Genomic DNA, 12,576 nt, shown 5'->3' with positions numbered 1-12,576 from the left:
AACGAACATAGAGCAGTCTGCCTTCTGTCCCTCTCCTGTTTCAGTGAGCAGAATGCAAGCTGACACCTGGCCAGTTCTACCTCTACTGACCCATGCTCAAGGACGGAATTGCACCAATTATAGGTCCTGCAACTGGGTTTAGGCAATGGACAGTTACAACATAGGTTGTGGGATAATAGGATTGAGAGCAACTGTGAAGAGGAGGGGGCTGGTGTTACTGGTGGTTGAAAGGCTGGGTATGAGCCGTCAATATCTGCTCACAGCCCAGAAGGCCAGTCATATCCTGGGCTGCATCAAAAGCAGCATGGCCAGCAAGTGAAGAGAGGAGACTCTCTCCTTCTTCTCCACTCTGATGAGACATACCCCTCCCATACCCCCCACATCCCCTGTTAGGGTTGGAACACCTCTACTGTGAAAAAAAGCTGATGGAGTTTGGGCTGTTCACCCTGGGGAAGAGAAAGCTGTGGGGATACCTTATTGTGGCTTTTCACTACTTCGTAGAGGGCCTATATGAAAGATGGGGACAATCTTTTTAATAAGGCCTGCTGTGACAGAACAAGGGGTGATGGTTTTCATCTAAGAGGGTAAATTTAGATGAGATATAGGAAGGAAGTTTTACAATGAGGTGGGTTGAAACACTGCCACAGGTTGCTCAGAGAGGTGTTAGCTGCTCTACCCCTGGAAACACTCAAGGTCAGGCTGGACTGGGTTCTGACCAATCTGGTTTTGTTGAAGATGTCCCTGCTCGCTGAAGGGGAGGTTCAATAGCTGACCCTTAATGGTCTCTTGTAACTGAAACCACTCCATGGTTCTATGAAAATTGTGGTACAGCTGAAAACTTTGTAGGATTCCCAGCAGTCTTATTGTTGGGTGGAATACAGAAGGGAAACAAAGTTGGCTTTCAGAGCATGTTTCTGTAGGTGGGATTCAGGGCATAGGGAGAAGAGCTACCTCCTCAATCTTGGCCCTTAACAAATGATGTTAAAATGTAAATCTAACAAACAGAGGTTTATGGAGAGAGCAAGAGAAATTTTAAACGGTCGCTAAAAAGTTGTTTGTTTTTATAAAGTGGAACAATTGCCCTTGTTCCGTGTTTAAAATTACACTGTGAGGTACTGAATTTGCTGGGGAGCAGAGCTTATTAACGATAACACTCAAGGCACACCCGTGTTTGTGAAACACTGCTCAAAGCGAGTTCGGGATAGAATCTACAGCCAGCAGAGGGTGGTGTGACCCAGTTTGGTCAATACTGACTGTTCTGCTCAGTGACAAGGATATTTGTGCTGTCGAAGGCACAAAACAGTAGCTTCCATTTGGTTGAGTTTGTATATTTATGGGTTTTTTTCTCCCTGAATCTTTTTGGCTTGTGCTTCACCTTTCTCAAGGGAGAAACTTCATGTATCCACCTATGTGGGAAAAATCATGGATGCTCTTATGTATTTCGGGATGAAGCTTGTGAATGCTTACCTAGAAATCTGTTCAGCACACAAGTGAAAGCTGGGTTTCACAGGATAGAGGCTGAGCCAGGGGAGATGCTTGCTCTGCAGTCTGAGCTCCCTCACACAGATCGTTAGGACCTTCACTTTAAACACAGATAGGGATCTGTCAAAACCTGAGAGGAAGTATCACAGTATCACAGTATCATCAGGGTTGGAAGAGACCTCACAGATCATCAGGTCCAACCCTTTACCACAGAGCTCAAGGCTAGACCATGGCACCAAGTGCCACGTCCAACCTTGCCTTGAAGTGCCCCAGGGACAGCGACTCCACCACCTCCCCGGGCAGCCCATTCCAGTGTCCAATGACTCTCTCAGTGAAGAACTTTCTCCTCACCTCGAGCCTAAATCTCCCCTGGCGCAGCCTGAGGCTGTGTCCTCTCGTTCTGGTGCTGGCCACCTGAGAGAAGAGAGCAACCTCCTCTTGGCCACAACCACCCTTCAGGTAGTTGTAGACAGCAATAAGGTCATCCCTGAGCCTCCTCTTCTCCAGGCTAAACAATCCCAGCTCCCTCAGCCTCTCCTCATAGGGCTTGTGCTTGAGGCCTCTCACCAGCCTCGTCGCCCTTCTCTGGACACGCTCAAGCATCTCAGTGTCCTTCCTAAACTTGAGTTTTCCAGGGTGTCATGGTGACGAAAAGGAATGGGTGCTGAAAAAAGTTCCTCCCTGGCTAGTGTGTCTTGTCCTTGTACTCACGTTCACAAGAAGTCTAAGGCACCTTGAAAAACTTCCTTTCATCCTCACTGCTGCTCCTTACTGGCAATCGGAATGCTGCTTTTTCTTCTGCTAATGTAATAAAGGCTTGGAAATATCTTGGCTTACAGGCCATTTGTGGAGTTCACTGACTATATGCCATAAAGGTCTTGATATCAACTATAAATGAGGTGTACATTGATTAGTCTCATTGTCTGTTCCAGCTCAGGAAACCTGGACGTGCGTTTGGGATTTGGCCTGTGCGCGGAGGAGCGGGAATTCTTGTGGAAAAGGAAGAAACATGTTGCTGCTGCTCTGAAAAAGGTTCTGAATTTGGAGGAGGACCTGAAAGAGCATGAGGCAAGCTACTATAGTCCCTGGTACAACTTCTCTCTGGGGGTCTGAGCCTGGATCATATTTCAAACCCACGAATAATAAAAAAAAAAGCAGCTTAATGAATCTTGCAGTTGTAGGGCAGGAGATGAGTCGTGGGGATGACTGGGGGACTGAGCATCTCCCCTACAAAGAGAGACTGGGGCTGTTTAGTCTGGAGGAGAGGAGACTGAGAGGAGATCTGATCAATGTATGCAAATATCTGAGGGGTGGGTGTCAAGTGCCTGGGGCAGTAAGTCAAGCAACCACAATTGCAAACTGAAACATAGAAGGTTTCACCTCAACATGAGGAGAAACTTTGCAGTCAGAGTGACAGAGTCCTGAAACAGGCTGCCTAGAGAGGTTGTGGAGTCTCCTTCTCTGGAGGCTTTCAAAACCTGCCTAGATGCATTCCTGTATGAAGTACCCTAGGTGATCCTGCCTTGGCAGGGAGGTTGGACTCAATGATCTCTGGAGGTCCCTTCCAACCTCTAAAATTCTGTGATTCTGTGAACAAGAGAAGCAGCAGATACTTCATGCAGAAGAGCATGATTGGCAGGATAATGCCTTTGCAGAAGCAAAAACTTCTCAGCAGGTCCTCAGATGAACCCATTCACAGAATCACCGAATTCCTGTTTATCCATGATGTTGCTCATGAGTCTCAGGAGGAAATCTACAGTGTGCAAACATAGAACAGCTGGAGGATGCTATCTGGGCAATCGTGTGCCTTAGCTCATTAAGGAAGACAGGCTGGTGGTCACAGTGTTTGTCATGGTCATGGATTTTGAGGGGAGGAAGCAAAAAATTCTACACAGACAGCTAAATAAAAATCTAACAGCACTGGGCAGATGTAGCGATGAAATAGCTGATTGAAAGTGTCACTTTATCACTGTAGCCTCTGCTTCTGCCTCCTTAACTCTGTGATAAGCTTTGTAACTACTTATGCCTAGCTACCTTGTTGAAAACCAGAAAAGTACAAACATACCAACAGCAAGAATCCTCTTTAGCTGATGATTAACAGAAACAGTACTGTGTATAAGATACAGTTTGGGGTTTTCTTTTAATAATATTTTGGATTTCAGAGCAAAGAATTACATTAGAAATAAAAGGTTTTGCATGGCTAAGAGTTTCCTGACACGTTAGAAAGTAGTCGAGGTGGTAGGACTAAAATGGTAAACCCAAAGCTGCGTTTCTAAAAGTCAAATTACTCTGACTCTCCTATTCATGCATTGAGCTTCCAAACTCCCTGCTTCCTTGTCAACTGGCTTATATTTGAACTAAAAAAAAACCACCTTCTAAGTGGAATTTTAATTGGAAATGGAAAAAAGTTTAGAAAATGTAAAAACGAAATTATATTAAAAGAAGTCTAATTTTAGTGAAGATGATCAGATTTTTCCTCATTATCATTTCACACTGCTTCCTAGGTTTTAAGTTCCTGTTGAGATTAGAGTAGGAAGAACTTCTGTCTTTTGTCTTGGTCTTTTTTCCCCCTTTGTGTCAGAGAATGGGACAAATATTTTCTTTGACCTCTACTCATTGACAGCAATTGCTTGATGTAATTAGAAGGTAATACTTGAAAGAAGGTATAAACAGATGTTTTATTCCAGGGGGCCTGTAAACATCCATACAACTTGTAATGCTAAGGGAAGCAGAAGGTGTACTAGATCAGGAAAAGATTAAGAGAAGAATAGTCTGTCTCTTCAGTTACACGTGGACCTTGGAGGGGGGAAGCCCTACTGATGGTTGTGCTTCAGGACATAAGTAATTAGTGGCCTGAGGCCAGGAAGGCTTTGGCTATTGTGCGGTCTGGCTGATTGCAGGGTGCTGTGCATTCTTCTGAGGCTTTGGTCATTGTTCCAGGCAGAATCACGGATCCCTAATCTGCTCTGGCATGGCAAATCCTGCGTTTTCTGTGATAGCTTCTAATAATACACTTTGGGAAGAATTCCAGGGCGATGAGGTAGTTTTCCAGTTACGCATTAAGTAAACAGCCTTCCGCCCACCCCATTTGAGTGGGTAAGACATCAGCCTTCCCTTTCCCATCGGTCAGGTTGTGGCAACAGAAGCGTTTTGCAACGACCACGTCCGTCTTGCACAAAGTAACGTCACTGGTTCGATCAGTTCCTGTTAGATGGTATCAGATTTCGGCACGAAGGAGGACTGCTTGACTCTAATACCTGCGTGGCTTTCGCTCCTTGCTGTGTTGAACAGGTGCCGGTCGTAGCCATCACAACCACAGGGGGAGGGACGAGGTCGCTGACAGCGATGTATGGCAGCCTGCTGGGTCTCCAAAAGCTCAATCTGTTGGACTGCATTACCTACATTGGTGGTTTATCGGGTACCACATGGTGAGAATGATCCAAACCAGGTCTATGTTGTATGCTCTGCTCAATACTGTTGCCTATTCATACAGCGCCCACAGCTTACATGTCAATTAGCAAAGCAAAACCATTCCCGTTTCCCCCACGATCTCCTCCCTGTCCACCTAGAGCAAAGAAACAAAGCACACTGAGTAAAAAGCTGACTGTAACCTTCATCAGCAGCTGTTGTCGTTATACTGTCACAGTCCATGCCTGATATTTTAATGAAAATGCTCTGTTACCGTTTCATATCTTATCAATTGTACCTTAGACTGAATGCAACGAATTTGTCTTTAGACTGGAAATTGAAGAAAGATGGGAAGAAGATTTTATGCCTGCCATTTGCTGGTTATTCTCACTTCCATTTTGGAGTTAGATTGCATCTCCCTCGGGTAAAAGATGTATCTGGGACTAGTGGAATTAATGCTGTCACAGACTGTTCAACAAAGGACACCAGGTTACTGATACTGGAGAGACTGCAGCTATCTATGGTTGCTTATCATAACATGCTCTCTTCTCCTAGCAGGCATACAGCAGAGGATGTCATACTTAAAATCAGCATTCAATCAAATGGATTCTAGGTAGCTTCACTCCTCTGCACCTGAGGAGCTTTTCACACTGAGTTGTGTGTCAGTCCTTTATATAAATCCAAACTTTGATGACATGTTTGTCTGTCTATGTGGCCATATTCTTCTATCTTCTCTGTATGTATGTAGAGGTCTGAGCGTACCTGTCTGCATTATGGTTTCAAGAAGGCATATAAGAATGGCCATACTAGGACATGACCAAGACCCAAGAGCTGCTCAGTCCTCTCACTAACGAGAGCTGTCAGCAGATATTTGGGAACAAATGTAGAACTTGAGCAAATTAGTAGTGACTGTTCCCTGGAATACTCCTTGTATTTCAAGAAATGGACTTGTAGAGTCTTTGTTTTTAATAGTTTGGGCATTTTTTCCCCCCACTTCAGTTTCTCAAGTGACTTTCGATCCTACATGAACTTTTATTACCAAAGCCTGAAAAGCTTGGAGCTTTTGTTTGCTCTTGAAATGAGAGTATTTTAGGTCTGTTTTATATTTACTTGGCAAACAGGAAGGCAAACCACAGCATTATACCCCTTTCACTGTTTTCTTATGATATCTCTTCAGGACAATGGCAAACTTGTATGAAGATGCCAACTGGTCACAAAAATATCTGGAGGATGCAATAAAGGAGGCTCGCAAGCAAGTAACCAAGTCTAAGATCTGCTGTTTTTCTTTGGATTGTCTGAAGTACTATTATGATGACCTGATGGAGAGGACCAAAGAAGGGCATAACACTTCCTTCATAGATCTTTGGGGGCTTGTCATTGAATCCATGCTGCATGATAAGGTACTACTCTTTATTTCTTATCTTTTTTCCCCCCCAGAATCTGATGAGATTCTAAAGCCATAAAGGAGAAGAAAATAAATCTATTCAGTAGTACTATTTTAAATAAATTATTTTGTGGTTGATTATATTCTGCCTGTTCAGATCCACTACTAGAACAGTACTCTTTCTTAAAGTAGTGTTCACCTTGAACTGAAGCCATGCCTTTACACTCAAAGGCATCCTTTCTTCTTAAAGACAAATCCTGAGAAAATAATTATTTTGAAACATGAACTAACCACTTTGCATATTGGTAAATCTGACTAGAAGAAACACTTAAATATCTGAAAAAAAAAGTTCACTAGCTTAAAGGAAGATATACACACATAAAGTGAATTGTTTACAGGTTGCATAAGAAATGATTCAAATACATTATCAAATGTTAAGAAAGAGTAATTAAAAAATGTGGTAGTTCAAAAATAGTCTAGTTTCAATAATTTCCTTCTGGTTTATGCTTATAGAAGGACATTTCAATTTGTCATGTTGATGAATGTGGTTGCAAAATACCTCAAAGTATGATCAGCTCTGCTCACTGAGATCCAGGCAAGGAAAGTGCTTTAACTTTCATTAGCCACCTATTTATTTCTGTGATTTTTTTTTTGTCCTTGTTGAATCTACAATCAATCTCTCTGTATATCTCAAAACCTGAGAACCCACACAGGGTGTAGCTGCTTCCTCTAGGATACTTGCCAAGATTGGAAAAATCTCATGACAGATATCTCTGAAAATATCCAGTGAGCTGAGTAGGGGAAGGAGACCCTGGATAAAGCTGTTAATTCTTATCGTATCATTTTGTGTGCAAGCTGTTTTTCATCTCTTTCCATAAACCATTTGTAATGAAACACAGAAAGATGAGCATAGACTCTCGGACCAACGGCAGGCAGTGGACAATGGTCAGAATCCGTTGCCCATCTACGTGGCCATCAATCTCAAGTCCAGCTATAGTGCCCAGGCGTTCAGAGGTAATGGTTCTGATTTAGATTCTTACCAACTTTGTAATCTCAGTCACCTGAAAAAAAAATATCTAAATGCATGTAATGATCTTTAATAATACAGTAGTCCTTCTAGTTCTTCAGTATGAGCATGGTGGGACTCTGGAATAGGCTGCCCAGGGAAGTTGTAAATGCCTCCTTCCTAGGGATATTCAAGGCCAGGCTGGACAAGGCCTTGGGCAACTGAGTCTGGTTGAGAGACATCCCTGGCCATGTAGGGAGAGGTTGGAATAGATGATCTCTAAGGTTCCTTCCAGCCTAGGCCATTTTGTGATTCTTTCATCCTAACAGCAAAAAACCCCACCCCTTTTAAAATTTCAGACAATACTGACACATCTTTGAAAATAAAAACAAATCCAGACATGAATTCAATTTCTCTATGCTACTGGAAATGAAAATATAGTTATAGCACGCAGGATGCCAAACTCACAGTTTATCCTTGTCACCAAAACTTTGTAATGAAACTAATTCTTATGAGTTTTCCACATGGTCTTATTTTGAATAATTAAAGGGACAACCTTGAATTTTGGGTCCATTGGCAGGAAAATCACAATTTTGTCTAGTATTGTTTTTTTCACAGTATTTGTTTAATACAAGCAGCCGAGTACAGACCACTAAGTGAATGCTAAGTTCTCTGTCACTGGTACCCTAAGGGGAAAGAGTCACACATGAGCAATACATACTTTTGGGTAAGCTTAACTGCAGGGTACTCTTATGGGTTCATTCAGACCAGAGCTTATCTGCTGGTGATTGCTGTATCACAGCCTGGTACCAGCCTCCCTTGGTATGAAAAGACCTTGTGGCACTAGTACTGCACAAAGCATAGATACCCATGGAGCAAGTGAACAGCATGTTAGGAGCTAGCCAGTGTGGTCTTCATGATTTGTTCCTGTTGTCTGGCACTCTTCTGTTTAGCAATAGCTGACAGATCTTTTGCCTTTTCATGATCTGGTTGCTGTTGCTGCAGAGTGGCTGGAGTTCACTCCTTATGAAGTCAGTCTCCTCAAATACGGAGCCTCTATTCGTGCAGAACATTTTGGAAGTGAATTCTTTATGGGAAGGATGGTGAAGAGGCTCTCAGAGACTCGGATCTGCTATATGCAAGGTGACTACTGCCTAGAGGGATACTCGGGAGGCAGCTGGTGTGAGTGAGCACGTGGGCTGAGGTGGACAGTACTGGGGAGACACCAGCAAACAGGTTGAGCAGGTATGAGTTTGCATTTGCAAGGACATACTTGGGAAGTATACCCACAAATATATCCATTCAGACAGAAAGGAAGTATCCAAGGGGAAGGACTGAAGGTAGGTACCAATTAAAATTCTTCTGAGACTACTCCATCAATCAGTTTCTGTTATCTCTTTCCCATTACAGGCATGTGGAGTAGTATATTTTCCATAGATGCGATGTATGTCTGGAATTTGGCCGTTGATTCAGAGGACTTCTGGTATAGATGGACCAGAGATAGAGTAAAAGATATTGGTGAGATTATTGTTGGCTCTTTGGTGGGTTTTTTGGTTTGTGTTTTTGTTTTATTTGGTTGCATTTTTTTTTGGTTATCACTTAACTTTTGTTGCTTATATCCTGTGCAGAGGTCTAATGCCTAAAGAGATGCTGTCAAAGTCAGAGAGGGATAAAGGAAAGCAAAACAGAGATGTTAATTGAGAAATGTTTCTGCCTGATTTAGAGGAATGCACACATAAAAAGAGTCTCCATCAACATGCAGAAATATTAAGAGCGCATCATAAGATGGTGAAGTTAGGACGTGGTCCTCTGGCCACTAATGTGACCAGTAGAGAAAACAGACCTTGCAGAGGGCTATTTTCTTTTCTCCACCAAACTGCCCATGGAGAAAGCTCTCCTGCTGTTAAATTGCACCAGGAACCTGGAGTGACTGGTCTCCTAACTTAGCTCATGTTTGCAGCTGGGTGAAGTTTCTGAAGGTGTCCTTTTCAAAGGCCAGTGTTGTCCTACTATACTTTTGGGAACTCATCTCTCCCCTCTACCACATGCTGCAGTAGAGATGGACATCATCTGAGGAAGCCTAGAGAGGGAGGTGGTGCTTACAGCCTTGCAGCATGCTGCCTGCAGGTAGCTGTCCCTTAATTCACTGCCTAATGCTGAGTTCTATTGGGTAACACAGACCTTAATGGCTTACAGCTCTGTTTGATTTGCCTTTGCAGTGAGGGATGCTGACAACTGTGGTTATTCTATTTTAAAAAAAGTTGCTCCTTTCAGAAAACTGTCCCAAACTCATTTTTTTTTCTTTCCTTCTTGCAGAAGAGGAACCCTTTTTATCGATGAATCCCTATGAAGTGGACACATGTCTATTCACACCTTCAAATGTCCTCTCTTCCACGCTGCGAGATGTCTTAACGGGACGCCCAACCATTGCACAGTATCCCAATTTTATCAGAGGCTTCCAGATGCATAACAAGTACCTGGAGAGCAAAGGATTTTCTACCTGGAAAGGCACAGCATGTTTTTCTGTAACATTTCTGGGAGGTTTAGGTTTGAGAATTCATTTAGGATTTCTAAGAAAAAGGAGGAGGCAAGACTGATTTCTTACAAAATTCACCTTCTCCCTTCCACAAATAGAACAAGTGGAAGGCAGATTTGAAAAGCATTTCATTTTTTTGAGGGGTGAAATTGAATTTGGGTGTCTCAGGATTGTGTTCCAGTGGACAAGGTGAACCCAGCGGAAAGGAGGCAGGAGTGATCTCTGCTTTAGGGACAAAACTGCTTGAGGTGTGTTGAGGAAGGAAGGAAGGAAAAAGCTGTGGTGCATCACTCCTGTAAAGCAGTGCTGATAGTGATTCAAAGGCATAGAAGGAGAACGGTGGTGTGTGTGTAACTGTGTAACTCTCCATTCTTACCTCTTTACTTTTCTGCAAGTGAACAGTCTTGGCTTTTCCTTGTTGTAATGAGGAACGTTTGTTTCAGACACAGTGATAGACTCCTTCCCAAATAAACTGCTGGAAACAGCAAACGATGAGCTCTCCCTGGTTGACACTGGTTTTTTCATCAATACCAGCTACCCACCGCTTCTGAGATCCAACAGGGAGGTGGATGTCATCCTGCATTTAAATTACAGTGGAGGGTCGCAGACACTGGTAAGAAAAGTCTTGGTATCTGAGATGTTTTCCCTTCCATGGTCTTTCAGTCTCTAGCATTTGTTAGTAAAACCAACTAACTTTCCTGTGCTGGAATGGAAGCTGGATCACAGAACTTTAGAGGTGGCAAGGGACCTCCAAAAATCATCAAGTCCAACTCCCCTGCCAAGACAGGATCCCCTAGGGTAGTTTGCACAGGAACACAGCCAGGCAGGTTTTGAAAGTCTCCAGAGAAGGAGACTCCATAACCTCTCTGGGCAGCCTGTTCCAGGGCTCTGTCACCCTCACCATAACAGATTTTCTCCTCATGTTAAGGTGAAACCTTCTATATTCCAGTTTGTAGCTGTTGCTCCTTGTCTCCTTGCTGCTGACCACCAAAAAGAGATTGGCCACACCCACCCCTCAGATATTTGTACACACTGATCAGATCTCCTCTCAACCTTCTCTTGTGCAAACTAAACCACCCCAGATTTCTCAGTCTCTCTCTGTAGGGGAGATGCTCAAGTCTTCACTGCAGTGGATCTAAAAAGTTTTGAAGAACTGTCTGAGGAATGTTCTGGAGCTCTACTCAGTAGGTGTTGACAAGTCAAGCTTGTAAAGAAGTTACAGAGACAGGATTTTTCAAATCCTGACAATATCAAAGAGATTAAACAGGAAACCTTATGTGTCTCTGGGCCTGTTTATCTTATGTTATTCTTAGGAATATTTATAAGCTGATGTTAGACTTGATTAATATTGAGAAATAATGCAATTAGTGCTGCTTATGTAATGACAATAATACACAAATGAACATAGGCTTATAGGCTGGACTTCATGACCTCAGAGGTCTTTTCCAGCCTCAGTGGCTCTGTGATATTTATCTATCAAAGTGGTGTTTGGTTTTTTTTTTCTGTAAGGTCATAAGATATGTTGATAAATGTCTTTGCAAATAAGGGAGTCAGTATTGATCAGATATAGAAGACAGAAGTACTTGGGAAAGTGAAGTCAAGACAATGACAGAATAAGGTGGATTGCTGTGTTCTCTCTTCATTCTTTCATTTGTTTTGCTGTCTTCTTCTGCACCTGTTTCATTGGAATTACAGAATCAGTCCTGTAGCTTTTGGCTCCATTTGCAAGCTCAGAAACCTTGTTATTTTCTTGTTTGACCTAAAGCAACTGTTGTGGCTACAGCTGTTTTCACTTAAGACATTACATCTTCCCGCAGGAAGAGTCAAGCCTTGGAATATTTGATTTAGCTGCTGGAGTTTGTAGAATCCAGGTGCCTGCAACTTTTTTGAGTTTTGACCCTTTGTATTAATTGCATTTATTTTATTCCTTTCTCCAGCCTCTGGATCAGATTGCAAAGTACATCTCAGGGCAAGGAATTCCATTTCCCAGAATTGAGATAAGTGAGGAAGACAGGGAAAACTTGAAGGAGTGCTATGTTTTTGAAGATGCTGACAGTCCACAGGCTCCAACAGTGCTTTTCTTTCCACTAGTAAATGACACTTTCAAGAAATATAAAGCTCCTGGTGAGTCACATGTAGCTACCAATTGTAATAAAAAATCCCTTGCCTGCTGTGTCCTCTCCATTACATATCTAATGTCTCACCACCATCTCTGACCTTCCTTCCAATGCCAGCATTATCAGTCTCATCACTGATAAGTGTCTCTGTCAGTATATCTGAACTGTGAGAACTTCAGAGGCCCTTCTAACACATTTGAGATGAAAGCAGGCATTGATTCCACAGGCCTTACCAGAGGCAGCACAAAGGTAACACTGTATGGGTGCTAGGTTCTCAACACAAGCTGTTTCACCCTGCAGGCATGATCTTGTAATGCATTTCTGCCTGCAAACAAAGATGGAGACAAAACTTGTGGAGTTTTTGGTGGTAGCTCTATCATCACAGTTTTGCTGGCATATTTAAGAGTGATCTCCCAGACTGAGAACTGAATGGGACAGAGATCTTTGTTTTTAATATGATCCGTGACCTTTGAGTGCCAGCATTCCTTCTACACTTTCAGTCAGATCATTGTTATTTCATGCAGTACGAGACTGTCTTGTTTTCCTTTTACTAGCACTTTTCTAGTTTGAGTAACAGAGACTTTATGTCATACAAGAGCTGGCCTACAAGTGCTGCTGATAATCAGTTTTCCTTTCATTCCCA

At 42.7% G+C, this 12,576-nt stretch overlaps 1 protein-coding gene across 1 annotated transcript in view; it reads left to right on the top strand.

The window, feature by feature from the left end:
* Window positions 1-12,576, top strand: part of LOC135176873 (cytosolic phospholipase A2 epsilon-like) — a 40,457-nt gene that overhangs the window by 26,495 nt on the left and 1,386 nt on the right. Inside the window, exons 12-20 of the mRNA XM_064146303.1 lie at window positions 2,415-2,550; window positions 4,774-4,910; window positions 6,068-6,290; window positions 7,174-7,288; window positions 8,286-8,423; window positions 8,691-8,798; window positions 9,597-9,788; window positions 10,260-10,429; window positions 11,754-11,940. Coding sequence (XP_064002373.1) covers window positions 2,415-2,550; window positions 4,774-4,910; window positions 6,068-6,290; window positions 7,174-7,288; window positions 8,286-8,423; window positions 8,691-8,798; window positions 9,597-9,788; window positions 10,260-10,429; window positions 11,754-11,940 — 1,406 coding nt within the window. The remainder of the gene's footprint in view (window positions 1-2,414; window positions 2,551-4,773; window positions 4,911-6,067; window positions 6,291-7,173; window positions 7,289-8,285; window positions 8,424-8,690; window positions 8,799-9,596; window positions 9,789-10,259; window positions 10,430-11,753; window positions 11,941-12,576) is intronic.

Source organism: Pogoniulus pusillus, chromosome 1 (assembly GCF_015220805.1).
Source record: "Pogoniulus pusillus isolate bPogPus1 chromosome 1, bPogPus1.pri, whole genome shotgun sequence".
Taxonomy (NCBI): Eukaryota; Metazoa; Chordata; class Aves; order Piciformes; family Lybiidae; genus Pogoniulus; species Pogoniulus pusillus.
Note: the sequence above shows the minus strand (reverse complement) of the source record. Positions and strands in the feature narration are given on the sequence as shown.